This window comes from Martes martes (assembly GCF_963455335.1).
Source record: "Martes martes genome assembly, chromosome: 16".
NCBI lineage: Eukaryota > Metazoa > Chordata > Mammalia > Carnivora > Mustelidae > Martes > Martes martes.
In genome coordinates this window covers 23,190,217-23,213,444 of record NC_137904.1, presented here as the reverse complement: position 1 = coordinate 23,213,444, position 23,228 = coordinate 23,190,217, and the positions used below count along the sequence as shown (strand labels likewise).

Below are 23,228 nucleotides of genomic sequence, written 5' to 3'. Positions count from 1 at the left end.
AACCTGCCTTCCCTTGGAGACTGCGGAAATACCCACTCAATGTGCCTCATTAACGTTAACAGTCTCTTTGTTCCCATCTCCAGCGGCCACCCATCAGGGGGCTCCAGCGGATGTCAGACTTCCAGTCAAAAAGGAAAAGGTTCTGAGAACAAGGGCCCTGTAAGGATGCCAGGCTCCGGCAAAAGGTCTCAGCCCTCTACTCCCTCTCTGAGGTAGGGTCTCTCCTAAGTGTACATAGAAGGTGCTTAATAAAGGTTTGCTGAGCGAGTAAGCCCACAGACTGCCTAACAGAAGGAAGGGGCTTGGCGGGGAGCCTAGGCTCAGCTGGCGAACGCCCACCCTATTTCCTCCCCTTACAGGAGGCAGCCAAGACAGAGCAAGGACTAAGCTGACTGAATGCCCAGCTTGTGGCCTCAGCTGCCTTGGCCCAAGGAGACCCCATTCAGTCACGTCACTGGGCATCAACTGAAAGGGAAGTGGCTCAAGGAGTGGGCTAGAGGGAAGAGGGCACAGCTGCCTTCCTTTGGTGGCATTGCTGGTTAGCCTGGCAGCAACTGCTTAGAAAATGCTGCTTTTAGAGGCAAGAAAAGAGAGCTCAAGTCCACAAGGTGCAGAGAGATTTAGTCCCACGCTCATCAAGGTAGAACTGAGCACAAGAGTACAGAAAGAGCTGTGCTCTCAGGGACACAGTGCCACAATATAGTCGGCACTCCCACATGTTTGAGGTCTGCTTTATTAACACATACAGAATGGATGCTCTATCCATAAACAAAATGTTTGTAAGATGACTGACTTGGAGAGAGTCTTAAAAAAATGAATGTGAAAGAGATAGCTGAGTCCAAAAAGGAGAGGGAGGCCAAGGCCCAGAAACCTTCTCCAGGTAACACTAGCTGGGGAGCAGAATCAGAGCCCCGAGAGGAGAGTCTGAGTTCTGCTGCTTTTTATAAGCCACTGACCCTCAATGGGCTTCAGTCTCCATAAAGTGGGACCATTTTCTGATCCTTGCTACATTCTTCTAGATAAGAAAATACCGGAAAATCTGGGATTACTCAAGACACCAGAATTCCATTAGAAACTGACCGAATCAGCCACTATACTTAGGTGCCTGACTGGTCAAAATCACATGACTCTCCTAGCTCAGCTGAGGGCCGGCAGTCTAAAGCTGCAGGGGTTTAGTTCAGACAGGTAATACAGGTTCGTTCCTGGGCTTTCCTCCATGTTGGTGGGCTTCCCTTTTTGAGGGCCAGGGAAGAGAGAGTGGTACAGGGGCTTGCTGACTGATAAAGTTCCTTTGTTCCAAGTCAGTACCAAGTCTCAGAGTGTTTTTTTTGCCCCTAGCAGAGGCAGAAGGCAGCTTGGCTTGATTCAGGGGTATGGAATGGGACACGGACACCGATTAGTTCTCTTTGTCCTGCTTCTGCTGATGTTGACAGTGGTGATGAGGGCAGTCAAATAAAGGAATCAGAATCACAAGCAGTGGAAGGGTGGACACAGGCTGTAGTATCTTTGTTAAGGAGGACTCTCCAGGATGAGAGGAGTATACTGGATAAAAAAAAGGCTACATTCTTGGAATCCAGCACCACCCATCTCATGTACCAGACTTAAGTTCAGCCCTTGAAAGAAAAAAAACCCCAAGTTTTCTCAACACTTTATCTCAGTTCCACACAGTCATCCCAGAAGCTTTCTTTCTTCTCTACATCTTCTCCTAAGTGTACAGCTGACACAGATACCACAGCTTTGTAAGCAACTTATTTTAATTTTTTTAAAGAAAGCTACGTGCCCAACGTGACACTCAAACTCACAACCCTGAGATCAAGAGTTGTATGCTCTACAGACTGAGCCAACCAGACTCCCCTGTAAAGCAACTTATTTAAATATGTGATACTAAGGGTGTTATTAATCAGGACATAAGGCAGTGCACAGGATAGGGAATCTGTGCTTAGAATCTAGATTCAAATACTGGATTTATTATCTACTACTCAGGGTCTCAGTTATTCTTCATTTATAAACAGGGATGATACCTGCTGTCATACCTCACAGAATTTTTTTTTTTTTTTTTAAAGATTTTATTTATTCATTTGACAGACAGATCACAAGCAGGCAGAGAGGCAGGCAGAGAGAGAGAGGAGGAAACAGGCTCTCCGCTCAGCAGAGAGCCCGATGCAGGGCTCGATCCCAGGACCCTGGGACCATGACCTGAGCCGAAGGCAGAAGCTTTAACCCACTGAGCCACCCAGGTGCCCCCACAGAATTTTTTTTAAAGAGTTTATTTCATTTTACTTTAGAGAAAGAGAACAAGCGAGTGTGAGCACACACGTGTGCACAATTGGGGAGAGTGGGGAGAAAGAGAGGGGAATCCCAAGCAGACTCCATGCTGAGTGCAGAGCCTGATGTGGGCTTTGAATCACGACCCTGAGATCATGACCTAAGCTGAAACCAAGTCGGACATTCATCAACTGAGCCACCCCCAGGTACCCCTGTACCTCACAGAATTACTAGGATCAAGAGATTCAGTGAATAGGAAAAAGCTCTGTGAACAGGAACCACGACTATCAAAAGTTATTCAAGGATAGCAGCTTTGGTTGAGTTTGTACAGACAGAAAAAGTAACCTGACAGAGAAAGCCCACTGGACTTGAGTCTGGGACTTAAATGTAGCAGAAAGCAGTGCTGTCTATTCTGGGGACGCAGGAGTTGGGGGCGGGTGGTGAAGGCCGGTATCTCCCTGAATCCCAGCTTCCCACAGGGGCCTCCCTGTTTATCCTTCCATTTCGAAGGTCAGAAGACACAAGCACCATATGCAGCCGGAAACTCTATCAATAGATGGAGAGGCACAGGCAGTGTTTCAAACACTGGGTTTGGAGTCCGACCCAAGAGGGAGTTCTAGCGTAGTCACTGAACATTAATGTGACACTGGCAAGGGCTACTCTAGGTCTCCTCCTTAAAAGAAAGATGAAAGTTTTTCATATGGGATCACTGAGGAACGAATAAGAATATGCATAAATACACTCAAAATCGTGCCTGGCACATAGTAAGCAATCAACAAATATTAGCTAATATTTCTGAGATTTCTACAGCTTATCCAGTTTCTGGGCCAATTCACCATTTCCAGGCCCTTCCACTAGGGGGCAGACAGGCATAGAAAAGTAGTAAAACTGGGTAATTTTGAGGTTGGTATCAAACCCTGATACTCTATAATGAAGGAGGTCAGAGCTGTTAGCTAAAAGATGATTTGAGGGGCGCCTGGGTAGCTCAGTCAGTTAAGTGTCTGCCTTCAGCTCAGGTCATGATCCCAGGGTCCTGGGATCGAGCCCCATGTCTGGCTCCCACTCAGTCAGGAGCCTGTTTCTCCCCTTCCCTCTACTGCTCCCCTAGCTTGTGTTTTCCTGCTCTCTGTCAATAAATAAATAAATAAAATCTAAACGAATGAATGAATGATTTGAGGACCAAGGACCTTTGGTCATTTCAGCCACTCACCTAGACATATTTATTGAGCCACCATGATATATCTGATGGTGAGCTGGGGAAGAGCAGAGGCTTGCAGTTAATGGGGGAAAAAAAAGTTCAAAAACACATTTTCTAAGGAACTGGGAAAAGATGGGTCAGAGAAAATTTTCCTAAATAAAGTTCCCAAACAGCTGAGAACTCTCAAAACAAGTAACATCATGGAATATACAATCTAGAAAAGCTCTAGGAGGGTATCCAGCTAACCCAAACTGTGGTCCTCTATCAAGTGCAGGACCCACCAAAGCTAAGGCGTTCCTTAATCCAGACTGCCCCATGGCAAATGCCACATCTAGGGTGGGAAATGAATTACATCCTCTTACGAAGAAAAGAAAGGGGAGAGGAGGAAATGCTGGTGTGAGAAGGGATCAATCCCGTGATTCTGTACCTGTAGTGGGGTAAGCCTGGGGAAAGTGATTAGCCAGGTGACTTAGAGTGCTGGCCAAGATGCCACACACCCCACCTCCAGACCCCGCTATATCTCTCCTGCCTGAGCTCTTACAATATAAAGCACAATAATCAATAAACATCTGTATTCTATCCCTGCCCCACCAGACACTGAATTCTGTGTTTCTAACAACTCGTAAAACCCTCCCGAGGATGAGGGGCAGAGAGAGGCTGAAAAGCAGAGTCACAAAACTGGTTAAGCTCTCTACAGCTGAGAGGTCCTCTGAGCAGGATCTTGGTACTGGTTCCCAAAGGAGAGTTTATGCTCCATCTCACCTTCAGTGTTCCACGCTAACAGCTGTTAAGTGACATGGCAGAATTTCTTTTCGTATACATTTTGGGAGAGGTGAGAAGAAAGCAAATAAACTTAAAACACCATCATGTTTTCTTCTCTGCAAAGGTTTGGATATAGTTAAGGACAGCAACCAAGTGAGACAAAGGGATTCTAAAACACTATCCTCCTCAAACAGACAGACAAGGCGGAAACCAGGGAAGAAGGTTATCTCAATTCTTGAATAGAATTTGAAAACAGTGGTTAGCAGAGATTACCTCCAAGGCTATTTTGGGCAGAAAAGGAGTGGAAATCCAAAGTCAGCACCCAAGATAAAGCTACCCCCTTGATACCCCATCTCTGGGTAAAGCTGTTTGAGTACATGAAGGAACCTAGAAGAAAGTCAGTGAGCTGCTCTGTCATGCTTCCAAGTATACTTCCTTCTCCAGATGTGTCCCTGGAACCCCAGAACCAGTCAAAATGCAGTTAGCATGCAGATTTCAGTGGCCAAGGAGCATGTACAACTCTATCACCTGACAATCATCATTTATTAAGAGAAAGACAAAGGGAAAAGCTGGTACAACATAATATAGCTTGCCTATGGGGTCAGGCAGCTGCAGAAGGAAAACTTAACTTTCAGCTTTGTCATTACACAAGTTGGATTCACTGGTCAAATTCCAGAACTAGCCAGGCTCTGAGCCTTACCCTCCTTCAAAGAAGGGAAGTCAAGAGGCTAGAGCATTTTTAACTTTTTTTTTTTTTTTTTTTTAGATTTCATCTATTTATTTGATAGAGAGAGACAGTAAGAGAGGGAACACAAACAGGGGAAGTGGGAGAGGGAGAAGCAGACTCCCCGTTGAGCAGGGAGCCCGATGTGGGGCTTGATCCCAGGACCCTGGGATCATGATCTGAGCCAAAGGCAGATGCTTAACGACTGAGCCACCCAGGCACCCCCCCTTTTTAACTTCTGAAGATGATCTCATACAGCAGGTGGAAGCAAACTATAGCCTGTGGGCCAAAATACAACTGCTTTGTTTGTGTAAAAAGTTTTAGCAGAACACAGCCACACTCATTTGTTTACAGGTCGTCTATAGCTACCTTTGCCCTACCACAGCACCTCTGAGTAGATCCAACAGGGACCATATGGCCCACAAAACCCAAAATACTTGTTATCTGGCCCTTTACAGAAGAAATTTACCAGCCGCTAATCATAAAGGATTTGGGTAAGGTGCTGAAGCGCCTTTTATATTAAAGGGTAAGCATAGATGCCTCAATGATTTCCCCTTTTGCTCTGAAAAAGAAGGTCTATCCCAAATTTAGGGCAATATTTATACTTGAAGACACTGTACATGGTAATGAGCTAGGAAGAGAATCTTTTCCTTGCACATCATTGTAGTGCAGGGAAAAAAGCTGGGAATCTGGGGCTCCTGGCTGGCTCAGTCAAGATCATGTGACTCTTGACCTTGGGGTTGGGAGTTCAAGGCCCAGATTGGGCGTAGAGCTTACTTTAAAAAAAAAAGAAAAGTAAAAAGAAAAAAGAAAAGGAAGGAAGGAAGGAAGGAAGGAAGGAAGGAAGGAGGAAAAAAGACAGGAATCTAATAGTTCTCAAAAGTTCAATCTTGTGGGCAAGTTTATTAGCAGGAATATACCCAGAGAGACTGATAAAGCTAGCTCCCTGTCCCTTTCGGAGATGAAAGCTTTTTGCCTTGGGAACTGAGGTCACTGGTTCAGCAGAAAGCAAAGCCAAAGGGAATGGTAGAGAATGCTCAGAGTCCAGAACAGAAAAGGGTAAAGAATATGTTTCAGAGATACAGTAAATAATCAAGAGTGTGAGTTTTCATTCAATTCCTCATGGTGGGTCAAACTGAAACACCTTTCTGAAGGGTGACATTTATATCCTGTAAAACTCCGTACAGCTTTGTTGCTCAACAGATAGCTACCAGCAACAACGATAATTCAGATGACACACACTGAGGAATTCTAGTATTTAAGAGGATCTCTCTGATCAGAAAAGTGTCCACACTGCTAACAAGTTTGGCCGCTGCCTTCCTGCTGTCTGTGCTGAAGAATATCTTGGAGGTACCAAAGTTCACGGTCAACATACCCCTGATGTGCCTCTGTGATTACCCAAATGTAGAGACAAAATAAGGGTCACATCCTTCTCTGGGATCCAGATTACTTACATTTCTGAAGTCCAGTGTTCATCTGCGTGTGAGAAAGAAGCTGAAAGGACAGGTCACCTGGCCCTGGCAGACAGGCTAGCATGGCAGACTGGCATCAACACAACATGGGGCAGTCACTCACACTGCAATGAACGAAAAAACGAGATCATAGAATACAAGGCAACTCACTCAAGGAAGATACCAGGGACATCGGATATGAGCAGCAGAGGCCCACGTTTAGATAGATAAGCAATTTAATTAGCAGCATGTTGGTTGAAAATACATCTATGTTTTTATCTGCAGCAACAATTTGCTCTCAACTATTACTATGGCTAAAACGATGTTTCAGTCAGCACAGATGCATTGGGGGGGGGATAAAAACTGGAAATACCTATCCACACAAATAACTGGAAAATACAGTGCATCTATAAAGTCTTTAATGTTCACCAGCTGTGGATGCACTTCTGGCATGTGCATTTCCTACAGACAGCCTCTCCCTACTACTTTTGGGCAGGCCCACAGGATTGCCAGATACATGGCATGCCAGCTCTCATCTGTGCCCCAGCTAAGGCAGGACCAGAAAGGCTAGGGCAGATTCTAACTGAGGTGAAGCGAAAAATTATTTCTCTCTGAAAATAGAACAGGGTTCCTGAAGAGAGCTGGCCTTCATAGGTCCTGGCTCAGTCTATTTACAGAACTGACCAGGGCAGGGGCAGTCAGACATTTCCAAAAGCCGTACAGTATATGAGCTGCAAAGGCACCCAAAGTCCAATTTGCAATGGCAGTAATCTGAGCTCACTTTTAGAAGGAAGAAGGGGCAAAGCTCCCTAGGAGATATAATTAAGCACTGTTAAAGCAAATTCTGTTTGTAAGTTTCTGGGGATTTACCTTTCCTCTTGCCTATCACACAATTTGACCCCTCTAGCCCCCAGAAAAAAAAACTGCATTGTTCCCAGAATAAATCAAGGTGGTTGTAGGCTGCCAGCAGCCCTCTCTAGGCCAGTAATCCTGACATTATGTCAAGATGGCATAGTTTCCTCAGTAACGTCTACCAACAAAACCTGCCCAAGAAAGCCAACCAGATGTGGCTTCTGTAGGGAATAAGCTCCCTGTGTACCAAGGACCAGGCTCTTCTCAAACAAGTATAATGTACTAAAATAAAATACATGGAGTTCCTCTTCCTTGCTGCAAAACCCAGGAATCCAGGTGGCACATTAAGGCTTTAATCCCAACAAAAGAGGAGTGGGGAAAGAGCTCAAATGTTCAACAAAGACCACAAATCCTCTTTCTTCCTCTTTGAGGGCCCTCTCAGGTATGTGAAACTACCTTGTCACGATGAGCATCAGAGAGCTCTAGCTTGCAAGGCCAGGTAGCTGAATAGATACTTTGTAAAAAGAGGCTGCTCAAACTGTCTAAGATAGCAACTGCAGAAAGAAAATGCCTCAATAAGAATCGAGCTGCCCCAGAGTTCTGGCACAGATTTTGCCTTTTCAGGTCTCCGGTGGGTGGGATAACAGAATGTACACAGGGCACCAATTGCAGCGCCTCAAGAAATAAAAAGGTTTCTGTTGGGGTCAAATGACTGAGGTACTGCTTACAATTCCTTCCCTTGTGAAGGCTGTTCTTTATTTAACAACCTTTCCCCTATGGCCCTTATATAGGAGAGGGCAAAATCCAAGGAAAAGAAGGGAATTAGAGAATACTGGAACCTAAGATTGTGAAATGGGCTGTATAAGAGGCATTAGTGAGGTTTTCTTAATTAGGTCTCCCAACCTTTCTTGGAGATAGGTAATAATTCCACTTGCCATTGCATCATTTCTAGCCTGGATTACTACAATAGCCTTCTAAATGGTTTCTCTGTTCCTCCCTCACCCCTATCACCCAGTCTGCTTTCCACACAGCAGCCAGAGTAATTTACTTTTTTAATTAGAAATCATATCAACTCAAAAATCTCCAATGATCGCCATCTCACTCTGAATACAAAATCCTAACAGGTCCACAAGGCCTACCACAATCTGTTACTACTACTTCTCTGACCTCATCTTCTAACCCCCCCTGCCCCTCTTACTGACTCTACTTTCACCCACAATGGTCTCCTTGCAGCCCCTCCACGAGCCAAGTACATTTCGCCTCCCCACTTGTACTTCATCCAGATAGCGGAGATGCTGTGATATGGAGGTTCAGAGAACACACTCACTAGGCTGTCTTGCAGACCAAGTACCCCTGTACTTCTGAGAAGGTACCAAACTATGCAAGATCACAGCAATCTCTGATAGACCTATTAAATCTTGATGCCTACAACCAGAAAGAGATGAGTGTGGGGGGCTGTGGATCGTCCAAGTTGACCATAACATACTGCCCCTCAAAACCACAACTCTAGATTTCAACAGAAGAGACAATTAAACCACCTAAACTGTGGCAAAGACACAATAATGGATTTATTAATAGCAAACAAAGGAATAAAAATAATAGGTGAATTCTGTCAAGACACCAGAAAGTCAGGGCAGCAGTGGAGCATGAAGCTCTTGATCTCAGGGTTGCATTCAGGCCCCATGCCGGGTGTAGAGCTTACTTAAAAATAAAGAGGAAAAGACTCCAGAAAGTCAACTTTTAGTTTGGACAGGAGGGAGTAAATGAGGAAGAAAGATACCACAGCTTGGGGCCCTCCAAGATGATGTCCCCAACAAGAACCACCCAGCAAGTTTAGAAAACTCATTGTCAAGGATGCTAAGAGTACAGCCTCCATTTTGTGACCTTTTCTTTAAAGACTTCAGGGATCTATCTGCCATCCTTTCCAAAAGACTGCCCTCTGTACTTAAGGAAGACTTCAAGCCCCTTGACCAATTTCAACTTTAGTTAAGAATTAGATTCTGCTAGGGGCACCTGGGTAGCTCAGTGGGTTAAAGCTGCTGCCTTCGGCTCAGGTCATGATCCCAGCGTTCTGGGATAGAGCCCCGCATCGGGCTCTCTGCTCAGCAGGGAGCCTGCTTCCTCCCTTCTCTCTCTGCCTGCCTCTATGCCTACTTGTGATCTGTCTGTCAAATAAATAAATAAAATCTTAAAAAAAAAAAAATTAGATTCTGCTAGAGCAGAGAAGGCAGGGAATATGGCAAGGTCACAAGGGTTGTGATGAAACAGGAAGGAAGCAACTTCCTTCCAGAACCCATTCTAGCAGCAGGAATATACAATATAAAGTACTCCTCTGGAGGCCTGGTAGCAGAGCACAGGCCTTTATTTAAAAACTTCAAAACAGGGGTTCCTGGGGGGCTCAGCTCGTTAAGCGTTTGCCTTCAGCTCGGGTCATGATCCCAAGGTCCTGGGATCAAGCCCCACATCAGGCTCCCTACTCAGGGAGGAGCCTGCTTCTCCCCTCTCTCTGCCATTTCCCCACTTGTGCTCTCTGGCTCTGTCAAATAAACAAAATAAAAATAAAAATAAAGGGGCGCCTGGGTGGCTCAGTGCGTTAAGCCGCTGCCTTTGGCTCAGGTCATGATCCCAGGGTACCGGGACTGAGCCCCGCATCAGGCTCTCTGCTCAGCAGGGAGCCTGCTTCCCTCTCTCTCTCTTTCTCTGCTTGCCTCTCTGCCTACTTGTGATCTGTCAAATAAATAAATAAAATCTTTAAAAAACATTTTTTTAAAAAAATAAATAAAAATAAAAATAAAAACTTCAAACCAGGGGCACCCGGGTGGCTCAGTAGGTTAAAGCATCCAATTCTTGATTTCGGCTCAGGTCATGATCTCAGGATCCTGGGATCCAGCCCCATGTTGGGCTCAACGCTTATCGGGGGAGTCTGCTGGGGATTTTCTCTCTCTCTCCCTCTGGCCCTCCCTCCACTCACACTCTCGCTGTCTCTCTCTAAAAATAAATAAATGAATCTTAAAAAATAAAGGTAAAAAAACCCCACATGCCTGGGTGGCTCAGTCATTAAGCATTTGCCTTCGGATCAGGACATGATCCCAGGGTCCAAGGATCAAGCTCCGCATGGGGCTCCCTGCTGGGCAGGAGGCCTACTTCTCCCACTCCCTCTGCTTGTATTTCCTCTCTAGCTGTGGCTCTGTCAAATAAATACATAAAATCTTAAAAAAAAAAAAAAGAAGTCACAAAAAAACTTCAGACCACCCACACATTCTGATTATCACCTGGCTTTTTCTAAAAAGCAAATTTCAATATAATTTTACAGTTGTTACTTCCAGAAGCCCAAGTAGGGACAGAAATCAACACTAGCGCTACCTTGTCAAGGGACCTCAAAATTCAAGTACTGACTTCCAAACAGAATCAAGTAGTAATCCAGAGCTCAGCCCAAGTGAGCTCTCGGCCAGCTTTCCTGCTGCCAGCTGGTATGTTCCCTAAGCAGGGGGACTGTAATATCCCAGTAAACCCAGAATGAAGGTGTTCAAACTCTCCTGGGGCATTAGCACCACTGTGAGCATTTACCAGACTACCTCTAATTAAGGAACAAAACCTTTGTGTCCACTGGGAAAATTCAAAAATACTTCCATCTGCTCCTCCTATCCCTACCCTCCACCATCCCTGTCAGAAGACTGCCAGAGGTTATATTAGAGTTGTGATGTCACACAGTTTTCCTGAATGGCGTCTGATAAAGGACTATCTCTACCTTGGAAGTATTTCTGTGGTGGTTAGAAAACCTCAGTCATTGTTTGTGCTGCCTTGTCCCTGCTCATTTCTAAGACCACTGAAAGGTAGGGAAGGGAGAGGAGAGGAGATAGAGTGCTAGAAAAAGGATTTATTTTTACTCAGGGCTCTGGGGCAAGGTGAAGTGGTCTAGAGCCATCACTTCCATCCCAGTTTCACCACCCACAATCTACTGCCTCCCACTACACTTCTTTGCCATTTTCTCTCCCGCTTTCCCTTCTTTGCCTGCAACCCCCACCTTCAAAAAGAACACCCCCTCAAAAAAGAGGTTAACTAGCCAACTTTCTGATTCATGCTGTGGTTCAAAAATTTTAGTTTGTCATTTGTGGTCTTTAATTAAAAGCTGAAATTGACACCAGGGCCATCTCTGCGACTACAGGTACAGAAACGTTATGCTCCTCATTTGTCTTCACTTTATAAAATACAAACAACAGTGAAAATCCTGCGGACATGCATCTTAAGAGAATAAGATTACCACCACAAAACTGCATTAATTTAAGAGTCTTCAGTATCTCTGATAAAGCTTTCTCATCTGTGAGTTAATAAAGGCTTATTTAAAAAGACTACTTTTTGATAACAGGGAAAAATTTTTATCTTACTACTTGCTCCCCATTCCTTTCTTTATTTGTGGGGTCCAAGAAATTAGGCTAAAAGCTAAGGGAAACACCAAAAAATTGCTCTGGGGAAAATAAATAGGACGAAAGACAGTAAAAATTACATGTTTATCCAATCAGACTCTGCAAAGTCAGTCACCTGCATGGTCTGTTACAATAAAACAATCTATTCAATGGGTAATTGTCAGTCCAGGTTTAACTGTAAACTTCCAATTAAATCGAACTTTTCACTAATTACCCAACCTGAATAAAGTTCAGCCACTGCTCAAAGGCATCTTTCTTTTCCATCTTTAACCTATAAGGGGAGCTAAAAATCACTTGGAATTGTGACCCCACAATTCTAGGGAGGCAGGGAAGAGAATAAATGTTCACTCCAGGCTCACTTTTTTTTTTAAGATTTTATTTGTTTGAGACAGAGAGAGAGAAAGAAAGACGGGGAGGGGCGGAGGGAAAGGGAGAAGCAGACTCCCTTAGCCAGCAGGGAGCCCGATGTGGGGCTCAATCCCAGGACCCTGGGATCATGACCTGACCCGAAGGCAGACACTTAACCGACTGAGCCACCCAGGGCCCCTACATTTTTTAAAAGTAATCTCAATGACCAACGTGGGGCTCAATCTCACGACCCCGAGACCAAGAGTGGCATGCTCCACAGGCTGAGTCAGCTAGGTGCCCAAAGCTTACTTTTTTGAAAGCCCAGAACCACCCCTACTGCAAACCATTCCTACTCTGGGTTTGGAAACATTACTCCTCTCCTAAGTGCCCTTCAGAACCTATGACAACCCAGTCCCACCTCACCCTAATCCCTAGCACTCTCTCTTCTTCAGCTAGGATGCTCCTTCCTGGATCCTGTAATTATTTAACTCATCAATGACCCAGTGCTTTCTCTTGAATGTGTTACTCTGGTACCAGGAAAGTATGCTCCCCAGACATTTTAACTTTTCAACCTGAGTGTGACTGAGTGTCCCTAGACCAGAGCCTGTCTTTTATTTTATCCTTCTAAGTTACAGAATCAAGAATAAGATTATCACATAAGAGACAATGAATAAGTATCACTGGCTCACATTCCTGAAGAAAATAGCATATACTTTAATCTCAGGATCCGGAAATTATCTGAATTTACATCCTTGAGACACGGATAACAGAAGCATCAGCGAGTGCTTGTGCATGTGCGTGGGGCAGGTACCTTCACCCTTTGAGAGCACCGAGGAGATTAAAAAAATGCCTGGGCAGCTCTCTCCAGCTCTGGCTGCTGTAGTGAGAGGAGCTGCCGCCATGTCCGCCCACCAGCAATGAATGTTCTTGCACAACTACTCCAGCTTCCTGATCAAAAGGAACAAGAAGACATACAGCACAGAACCCCGTAACTTGAAGGCTTACGACTTCTTCCACTACTGCTTCCACCCGATTCACTGCAAGGCTGTGGGTATGGAGCTGTCAGCCAATGGCAAAGGTTAGCAGTGGACAGGAAGCCGAGATCCAGCCAGTGAAAACCTTCCACCTCCTATAAGGGACCACCATGAACAAGAATGCCCCTCCGCCTGCAGCATCAGGCACATGATCCACAAGAACAAGTACTGCCCAGACCTGTGCATGGCTATCCCATGCAGCCAGATCCAGTGCTATCCCATGCAGCCAGAAGCCTGTGATGGTGAACAGGAATCAGCCCGCCCCTACCAAGAGCTCCTGAGCACCTGCCCCCCCACCTCCAAAGCAATAAAGATGTCAAACACACACACACACACACACACACACACACACACACACACACACACACACCCCAGGGCATCTGGGTGGCTCAGTTGGTTAAGCACCTGACTTTGGCTCTGGTCATGACCCCAGGGTCCTGGGACTGATCACCCTGTGAGGCTCAGGAGGGAGTCTGCTTCCCCCTCTCCCCCGGCCCCAACCCACTCGTGCTCTCTCTCTCACAAATAAATAAAATCTTAAAAAAAAGGGGGGGGGAGGGGCACCTGGGTGGCTCTGTTAAAGCCTCTGCCTTCAGCTCAGGTCATGATCCCAGGGTCCTGGGATCGAACCCCACATTGGGCTCTCTGCTCAGCAGGGAGCCTGCTTCCCTTCCTCTCCTTCTGCCTGTCTCTCTGCCTGCTTGTGATCTCTTTCAAATAAATAAATAAATAAATAAGAAAGAAAAAAAGCCCCAGGTACTACTTTTTATTTACACTGTATTGGAAAGTATCATTTGATATCTGTACTTTAATCTCCATCAAGTAGAAATCAGTTTTCCTAAGAATGTCAAAATGCAGGCTGTGTTCTTTGTAGGCGGCTAAATCAGAACCTGCAATTTTTCATCATGGTATGGAATAACGCTTGAGTTTCCAAAGGCCTAACCTAAAGGTTAGGAACCTAAAGGACTGGATCACTATAACTTAAGATGAACCATCTTAGAAACAAAGACTGACCTTTGCATTTAACCCCATTCATAACTGCAAGCAGAGCTGTCAGACTGGGTAGAATTTTGCTCACAAGTACCTGGACTGTGCCCAGCAGGACAGGAAGAAAAAGAAACCAGAAGAAACTGCTTCCTTGAAGTAAGACACAAATACTGGATCATTACCTTTTACAATTTTCTGTAGAAACTTGTTCTGAATCAGAAAGTTTTAAATTATTTTTCAGATGAAATATAATTCAACAAATGTTACAATTTGTGGCAATTTTTAATCTTCAAAACCCTGAGTCCCATAGAAGTCCAGGAAAAGCTCCGCAGTGACAGGCAAGTACTTATCTCACACCCACATGGGGAAATTGAGGCAACAGACCAAAATTATTTTTTAAAAGGGGAATCTGTTAAAAAGATATCAAAGTTGGGTACAATTTTAAGTCTGAGGGTGTCTAAAAAGACCTTTAATAGGCCCTGAACACAAAACAAGGCAGACCACAGATGGTATTCATTCTGATAAAAATAGAAAAGGCAGTTCCCCAGTTAGCTTGTGTAAACTTATATAGCCCACAGCTACAACACAGAAAAAGAATTTTAAGAATTTAGCAGGCTGTTAAAAAATTTTGGCAAGCATATGTTTAGAGAACAGCTAAACAAGTTGCTTATTCATGCCCTTTCTCCTCCCCTCAACTGCACAAGGTACAACAGAGGCCCAATTTCTTTAGTGACTCCCTTGCATCAGAAACACCTCACCAGACAGTAGGCCCTTCTAATCCAGTCTAGAGTCTGACTTTGAAGTCTGAAAGGTGACAGAAATTGAAGAGGTTTAAGGGCAGTCACTTAGCTGCCCCCATTCTGGGTATACATTTCCAGGGTGTTATTCTGAAATAAGCTGAGGTAAGAGCGTTTAGACCATGTGTGCTTATGTTTTCTTGACCCTGGTACAGATGTGTCTTTCTTTTCTGAGTCTAATGTGTCTCATCAAAGTTCACTGCTGCGTTTAGAAATTTCAAAAGACTATTTACAGATCAGTATTTTTGCTATGTCATAAGTAACATTGATTTGCACTGCATAAGAGGGTAGTTTATCAAAACCGCAGAGAATAGCTTAAATGAAATTTTGAACAAGTGTTGAAGAGCTATGAATGGAAGGAGTGAAAGAGACAGGATCCACAGCAACAACTGAATCCATGTAAGGGGAGTGAAGACATGGCTCCCACCAAAGTTGTATGGAGAAATATAAGCAACTACTAAATATATGAAGAAATACTGCAACTATCTAATAATTAAAGAAATGTAAATTAGTGGAATGAGGTTTGATTTTTTCCTTAAAAAATGACAAACATGTTTGAAAAAAATCTAAAACATACAGTCAGGGATATAGCGAAGAATCACTGAAGTAGGATGTTTATTTTTTTAAATTAGCATCTAATGTATTATTTGTTTCAGGGATACAGGTCTGTGATTCATCAGTCTTACACAGAGCTCACCACAACACATACCCTCCCCAATGTCCATCACCCAGCCACTCCCTCTCTCAACCCCCTCCCCTCCATCAACCCTCAGTTTGTCTCCTAAGATTGAGTCTAAAGTGAGATGTTTAAATTAATACATTCTTTCTGGAAATGAGCACGAACAGTTTTTGTTTTTTTAAAGATCTTATTTGAGAGAGAGAGAGAGAGAAAAGGGAGGGGAAGGGCAGAGTATTAGAGAATCTTTTTTTTCTTCCCCCCCTTTTTTTTTTAAAGATTTATTTGACAGACAGAGATCACAAGTAGGCAGAGAGGCAGGCAGAGAGAGAGGAGGAAGCAGGCTCTCCACGGAGCAAAAAACCCGATGTGGGGCTTGATCCCAGGACCCTGAGATCATGACCTGAGCCGAAGGCAGAGACTTTAACCCACTGAGCCACCCAGGCACCCCAGTGATAGAGGATCTTCAGCAGACTCTGATGCAAGACTTGATCCCACAACTCTGCGATCAAGACCTGAAACCAAGGGGCGCCTGGGTGGCTCAGTGGGTTAAAGCCTCTGCCTTCCACTCAGGTCATGATCCCAGGGTCCTGGGATCGAGCCCCACATCAGGCTCTCTGCTCAGTGGGGAGCCTGTTTCCTCCTCTCTCTCCGCCTGCCTCTCTGCCTACTTGTGATCTCTATCTGCCAAATAAATTAAAAAAAAAAAAAAATTCTTTAAAGACCTGAAACCAAGACGTTCAACCAATTGTGCCACCCAGAAGCCCCTGCATGGACAGTTTTTTATTTTTATTTTTTTTAAAGATTTTATTTATTTGTTTATTTATCAGAGAGAGAGAGAGAACACACAAGTAGTCAGAGAGGCAGGCAGAGGCAGAGAGAGAAGCAGACTCTTTGCCGAGCAAGGAGCCCGATGCGGGACTCGATCCCAGGACCCTCAGATCATGACCCAAGCCAAAGGCAGAGGCTTAACCCACTGAGCCACCCAGGCATCCCATAGACAGTTTTTTTAAATACTCATATTTTTCAACATAGTTATTGCACTTCTAAAATCTAATTTAAGGGACAATCAATGAGAGATGCAAACAAAGATTTATATATGACTCTCTTCACTTCAGTGTTGTACATAGTTGTGTAGAAACTAGAAACAATCTAAATGTCCCAAAGCAAGGAAACAGTTATATAAACTATGGGATATTCATCTAATAAAGTTAGCATGAGCCTCTCAATTTTTTTTTTAAGATTTTATTTATTTATTTGACAGAGATCACAAGTAGGCAGAGAGGCAGGCAGAGAGAGAGAGGAAGCAGGCTCCCTGCTGAGCAGAGAGCCTGATGCGGGGCTCGATCACAGGACTCTGAGATCATGACCTGAGCCGAAGGCAGAGGCTTTAACCCACTGAGCCACCCAGGCGCCCCAAACCTCTCAATTTTTAATTGTTAAAGAATATCTAAAAATGAAGAAAAATGTTTATGATATAAATGTTAGGTGAGAAAAATATATACAATAGACAAATATAGGGCGCCTGGGTGGCTCAGTGGGTTAAAGCCTCTGCCTTCAGCTCGAATCATGATCTCAGGGTCCTGGGATCGAGCCCCCGCACTGGGCTCTCTGCTCAGCAGGGAACCTGCTTCCCCCTGTCTCTGCCTGCCTCTCTGCCTACCTGTGATCTCTGTCAGTCAAATAAATAAAAATCTTTGAAAACAAAACAAAACAATAGATAAATATGGTATAAGTTGTAACATTTATTTTATACACACACACACACACACACACGCAAATTATAAAGCCATTTGTATTTGACCATTATACACTATACCATTATACACAATAATGCACAAAGTGCATTATAGTACTTCATAGCACTTTGTGGGGATAAATGCTCATTCCTGGCCCATATAGTTTAGGATAACATTCTTTTTTTTTTTTTTTTTTAATTTTTTATTTGACAGAGAGAGAAATCACAAGTAGGCAGAGAGGCAGGCAGATAGGAAGGGAGAAGCAGGCTCCCCGCCGAGCAGAGAGCCCGATGTGGGGCTCGATCCCAGGACCCTGGGATCATGACCTGAGCCGAAGGCAGAGGCTTAACCCACTGAGCCACCCAGGCGCCCCAGGATAACATTCTTTTTTAAAAAAATATTTTATTTATTTGTCAGAGAGAGAGAGAGAGCACAAACAGGGGGAGCGGCAGGCAGAGGAAGAAGCAGATTCCCTGCTAAGCAAAGAGCCCAATGTGGGACTTGATGTGATCCCAAGACCCTGGGATAATGACCTGAGCTGAAGGCAGATACTTAACTGACTGAGCCACCCAGGCATCCCTAGGATAAGATCCTAATTAGCTTTCACTTCTTGAACGTAAAGTCAAGAGAGGCAGTGAAGTAACTTAGGAAAAAAGTGAGTGGCAAAGGCAAGCCATTTTCTGGTTAAGTTTTTATAAGGGTAAAATTCACATGCAGATAAATGTCAACCACAGTTCAAATCACCTCCAAGAAACCTGGATTAACAAGTGGCACTATATCAAAGTAGTTAAGACAAGATTTTAGGTTTGAATCCCAGCTCTTTTGCTTACTTGCAGTGTGACCTTGGGGAAGACACAACTTCATCTGTAAAATGTACCTACTTCACAGGATTGCTGTGAAGATCCTTTTTTGTTTTTTTTTTTTTTTTTTAAGATTTTATTTCTTTATTTGAGAGAGACAGACAGACAGACAGTGAGAGAGAGAGCACACCAGTAAGGGCACAGGGAGAGGAAGAAGCAGACTCACCTACTGAGCAGGGAGACCCAATGCGGGGCTTGATCCTAGGATCCTGGGATCATGACCTGAGCCAAAGCCAGATGTTCAAATGACTGAGCCACCCAGGTGCCCCTGCTGTGAGGATTAAATGAGTTTAATACATTCAAGTGCCTGGGGCACATGGCTGGCTCAGTTGGTAGAGCATGAGACTCTTGATCTCAGAGTCGTGAGTTGGAGTCCCATGTTGGGCACAGAGCTTACTTAAAAACAAAAACAATTGAAAAAAAACAAACAAACCCATTCAAGTGTCTAACTGATATTGGTGACTAACATATAGTGAACAATTATTTAAATGCTGGCTATTGGGGCACCTAAGTGGCTCAGTCGGTTAAGCATCTGCCTGCGGCTCAGGTCATGATCCCAGGATCCTGGGATTGAGTCCCACATCAGGCTCCCTGCTCAGCAGGAAGTCTCCTTCTCCCTCTCCCTCTGTCTGCTGCTTTGCCTGCTTCTGCATTCTCTCTCTCTGTCAAATAAATAAATAAAATCCTTAAAAAATAATAATAATAAATGTTGGCTATTATCACTTTCCTAATCTATTAAAATTCAGATCATTTTTTATTTTGCCAACTGAACCAAACCATCACCTCACATTTTATAGTTCTTTATATGCTGAAGCATGTTCATACAAATGATTTCACTCAAAATTTAGAACAAGCTCTTAATTGAGATGGAACAAGTATCATTCCTCTTTTATAAATTAGGAAACCCAGGCTCAGAAAGATTTAAATTACCTGTCCAGTGATATGCAGCTGCAACATGGACCTCATATTAAATTCTGTCTTAACTCCTAGACTTGTGGCTCATTCCATTAGACAAGTATTTTCTAATCTGCAGACTGTGACCAGCCTTTTAAAAAAAAGTGAACAAAAAAATTCACAAAGTCAGAATGCTTATTGTTTAATGATTCTCACTTCAAATATCCCATTTATATATATTTTAGTGGGATGCAATCCCTATTGTGGGCTTAGACAATAATGTTTGAAAAACTGCACTATACCATAGCTGGCCCTCAATCAATATTTATTGACCACCTATCACAGCCCTCTTCTTACACTATTACATACAACAAAAACATACAATTCTAAGCCATGGTTTTGTTTTTTAAGTGTGAATGTAATTATTGACTTTCCTATGGATCTGGGGACTGCCTGTCCCAGATCAGTACTCTGCACTGGAACTTTATTATTCTTTGGCTAGCCTAACACTTTCTAATCAGCCCTCAGTGAAAATTCTTTCAAGCTGAACTATAAAGCCAGTAACTATAACCAAGGTAAGAATGCACTGGGAAAGTGTCTACATAAAGACAAAAGCAAACTTCATGTTCGAGTTGTCAAACTTTTTTTTCAGGGAAAAGTTGTATCAATTTACACTGAGGAAACTACATCTAAGAATGTTAAGTAATGACTGAACACCGTTCCTCCTCCTCAAACAATCCTGGGACAGAAAACTCTACCCTCCCCTATCTCCTCAGGCTCTTCCCTGAACTCTAACTCTGAACCTATTCTCAATTCATACCTTTTCTAAGTTAGTTGCCATTTGGACACTTGTACTATGACAGCTTTTGGAAGCTAAGCATCATAGAGCTCACCCAGGTCTCTGACAGAAAACATCCCTCTGCTCTCCCAGGAGTTTTAAATTTGGGCAAGGGCGGAGGGAGGGTGGGCTCATACTTTTCCATGCCTCACACTTACTATATCTACTCTGTATTCATTTGGTCTATTACTTTCTCAGAACTTGTTCTCTGAACACAATGCCTTGAGTTTATGTGCCTTATATATCTAGTGAAGTTTCAGTTCAGTGCAGATAGGGAATGAAGCTTTACTTTTAGTTAACACACTGCCCTCACTCTAACCTCTAGTCTGCTGCCATCCAGGGTTAGTTTGGCAGTAGGCAGATTTTAAGGTAAGAGGACAAGGCATAATTGCTATTTTAATATATTCTGTTCACTGAGCCCCTCCTTTCTTCCTCTGCCAGTGGAAGTAGAGGACCATGAGGAATCCTGATGTGTAACAATTTGGGGTGAGGGCTTCTGTAGCCTTAGCAACATTCCAAGATCTGACTTTGCCATTTCACTGAGATTCACTATAACCTGAAGTTTTATGGCTCATACCCCACATACCTGAAGAATTACCAGGTTTCTGAAGCTAAAGGGTCTCTGAAAGTGCGATAGGCCTCCGCCTCAAAACCACGGAGGAACTGAAAGCCCACTGAGGAAGAGGAGCACCACCTCCCTCTAAATCCTACAAATCATTGCAACTAGCTAATGAAATTTGGAATACTGGTTCAATCTATAGAAAGAAGAGAGAACAGACAGTCCCTACTAGAAGAGTACTTTTATAGCTAGAGTAAACATCCACTGAAATAAAATTCTGAACGGAGCTTCAGGAGGCATCCTCATTTCAGGAATTGCTTTGTAAACAAAACAAAAACTAAAAAAGCAGTCCTTTAAACCTCTCAAAGATTCAAAGTACACAACTCATTCATTGATCAGAATTCTTTTGCTCCTTCCTATAGCCCTGAAAAATTCCATAATCATTCTGCACTATTGTTGTTGTTTTTTAAACATTTTTTTATTTGTCAGAGAGAGAGAGAGAGCCCAAGCAGGGGGAGCAGTAGGCAGAGGGAGAAACAGGCTCCCCACTGAACAAGGAGCCCAATGCGGGACTCATCCTGGGACCCGGGGATCCAGATCTGAGCTGAAGGCAGATGATTAACCAACTGAACCACCCAGGCGCCCCACAGCACTGTTTTTTTTTTCTTTAATCAGTGTATGACTAGTTCTAACTGGTCAACCGTGTGTCTTATACCACATATTAAGCCCCACCCAAACAAAGAATTTAACTCAAGATTACCTTAGCACCAAATGAATCAGAAAAAGAATACATAAATACATGTTTTATCCTACAGATGTCCAAATGATGTGCTTTCCTTTACCTCAAAGACACCTCAAAGAAATGACTAACACTACCCAAATTAACATCTTCTGGATAGCAGCCAACAACAAAAGTTCATGACTCTTCTATTCCCGGTACACTGCCTCCTTCACTCAGCATGCCCATTCCCTGTCCTAATTTCTCCTCTGTAAACTACTCTCTCCAGGGTCTCCCTCACCAGACTTCACCCAGTTCCCTGTTAAATCACTTCAACTAGACTGGAAATAAACGGTACCCAAGCAGAGTGAGGATGGCAGCCACAAAGTGGTGGGGGGCTTGTTACGGGGAGCCAGAAACCAACTGGTATGAGAGCATCCCCGGAGAGAAGCAATGACGACTTCACCATCCAAAAGCAATGAGCCCCACTAAGGTCCAAAGAGATCTTGATTTCTGGATACCTGATTTCCAAAGTCGTCTACTAACAGGAACAAAGGCTCTATGGAGAAATAGCTGAGGCAGAGAAATGAGTCTGGAACATCTTATTGTGCAGGAAAGGAAGGAAGTGTTTCAAGACTAATGGTGACATGTCAAACAACACAAGCTATGGAATACTCAAATGGTGACAGAAACCCCTAAAAGAGAAGTTTGCACAGTAAGAACTGGAAAGAATAAACTTCATGAGTGAAGGAGGTATGTCCTAGTAACAGAAGAATTAAAACCTTTTGTTTTCTACCACTATTCATTAAGATGTTAGTTTGGGTAGTATCTTTATGACTAAATATATAGGTATGTAATTTTTTTTCTGATATACTGACATATTCAGGGATAATCTGAACATCAAAGTAACAGGGGCACTGGGTGGCTCAGTCAGGTAAGAAAGAGACCCTTCATTTTGGTTCAGGTCATGATCTCAGGGTTGCGGGATCAAGCCCCACATCAGGCTCCGCGCTCAGTGTGGAGTCAGCTTGTCCCTCTCCCTCTGCTCCTCCCCCTGTTCATCTTCTCTCAAATAAATAAATAAGATCCTTGAAAAACAACAACAACAGGGGCGCCTGGGTGGCTCAGTGGGTTAAAGCCTCTGCTTTCAGCTCAGGTCATGATCCCAGGGTCTTGGGATCGAGCCCCGCATCGGGCTCTCTGCTCAGGAGGGAGCCTGCTTCCACCTCTCTCTCTCTGCCTACGTGTGATCTCTGTCTGTCAAATAAATAAAATCTTAAAAAAAAAAAAAATCTTAAAAAAAACCCACAACAGGGGCGCCTGGGTGGCTCAGTGGGTTAAGCCTCTGCCTTTGGCTCAGGTCATGATCTCAGGGGCCTGGGATGGAGCCCCCGAATTGGGCTCTCTGCTCAAGAGGGAGCCTACTTCCTCCTCTCTGTCTCTGCCTGCCTCTCTGCATACTTGTGATCTCTATCTGTCAAATAAATAAAATCTTAAAAAAATAAATAAAAGCAATTATTTAAAAAAAAAAAAAACCCACAACAACAACAAGCAAATGATGATAACAGATTAGGCTATTGAATCAAATAGAAAATCCATAATTATAAAGAAGTTGAATCACAGGGCATCTGGGTGGCTCAGTCGATTAAGCATTTGTCTTCAGCTCAGGTCATGATCCCAGGATCCTGGGATCCAGCCCCGATTCAGGATCCCAGAGCTCAGTGGGGAGCCTGCTTCTTCCCCTCCACCTCCCCTGCTTGTGCTCTCTCTTGCTATGTCTCTCTCTCTCAAATAATTTTTTAAATAAAAATCTTTTTTAAAAAAAGGTGATCACTATTGTTATATACCTGAAACTACTGTAACATTGTGTGTCAACTATACTCAAATTAGAAAAAAATTTTAATAGAAAATCATGAGCCCATACTAATATAAATATATAAACTAATAAACTGAAAAGATGGAGAGGAACAGATATTTGCATAGTCTCAAAGTATCTCCCTCCAGGGGGCATCTGGCTGACTCAGCTGATAGAGCACGGGATTCTTGATCTCAAGGTCATGAGTTCAAGCCCCACATTGGGCATGGAGCCTACTTTAAAAAAA

The 23,228-nt window shown here is 43.7% G+C and overlaps 1 protein-coding gene across 1 annotated transcript in view; it reads right to left on the bottom strand.

The window, feature by feature from the left end:
* FAM222B (family with sequence similarity 222 member B) overlaps positions 1-23,228 on the bottom strand; it is an 80,213-nt gene that overhangs the window by 4,861 nt on the left and 52,124 nt on the right. Inside the window, exon 2 of the mRNA XM_080825305.1 lies at positions 6,404-6,525. Coding sequence (XP_080681431.1) covers positions 6,404-6,485 — 82 coding nt within the window. The 5' untranslated portion in view covers positions 6,486-6,525. The remainder of the gene's footprint in view (positions 1-6,403; positions 6,526-23,228) is intronic.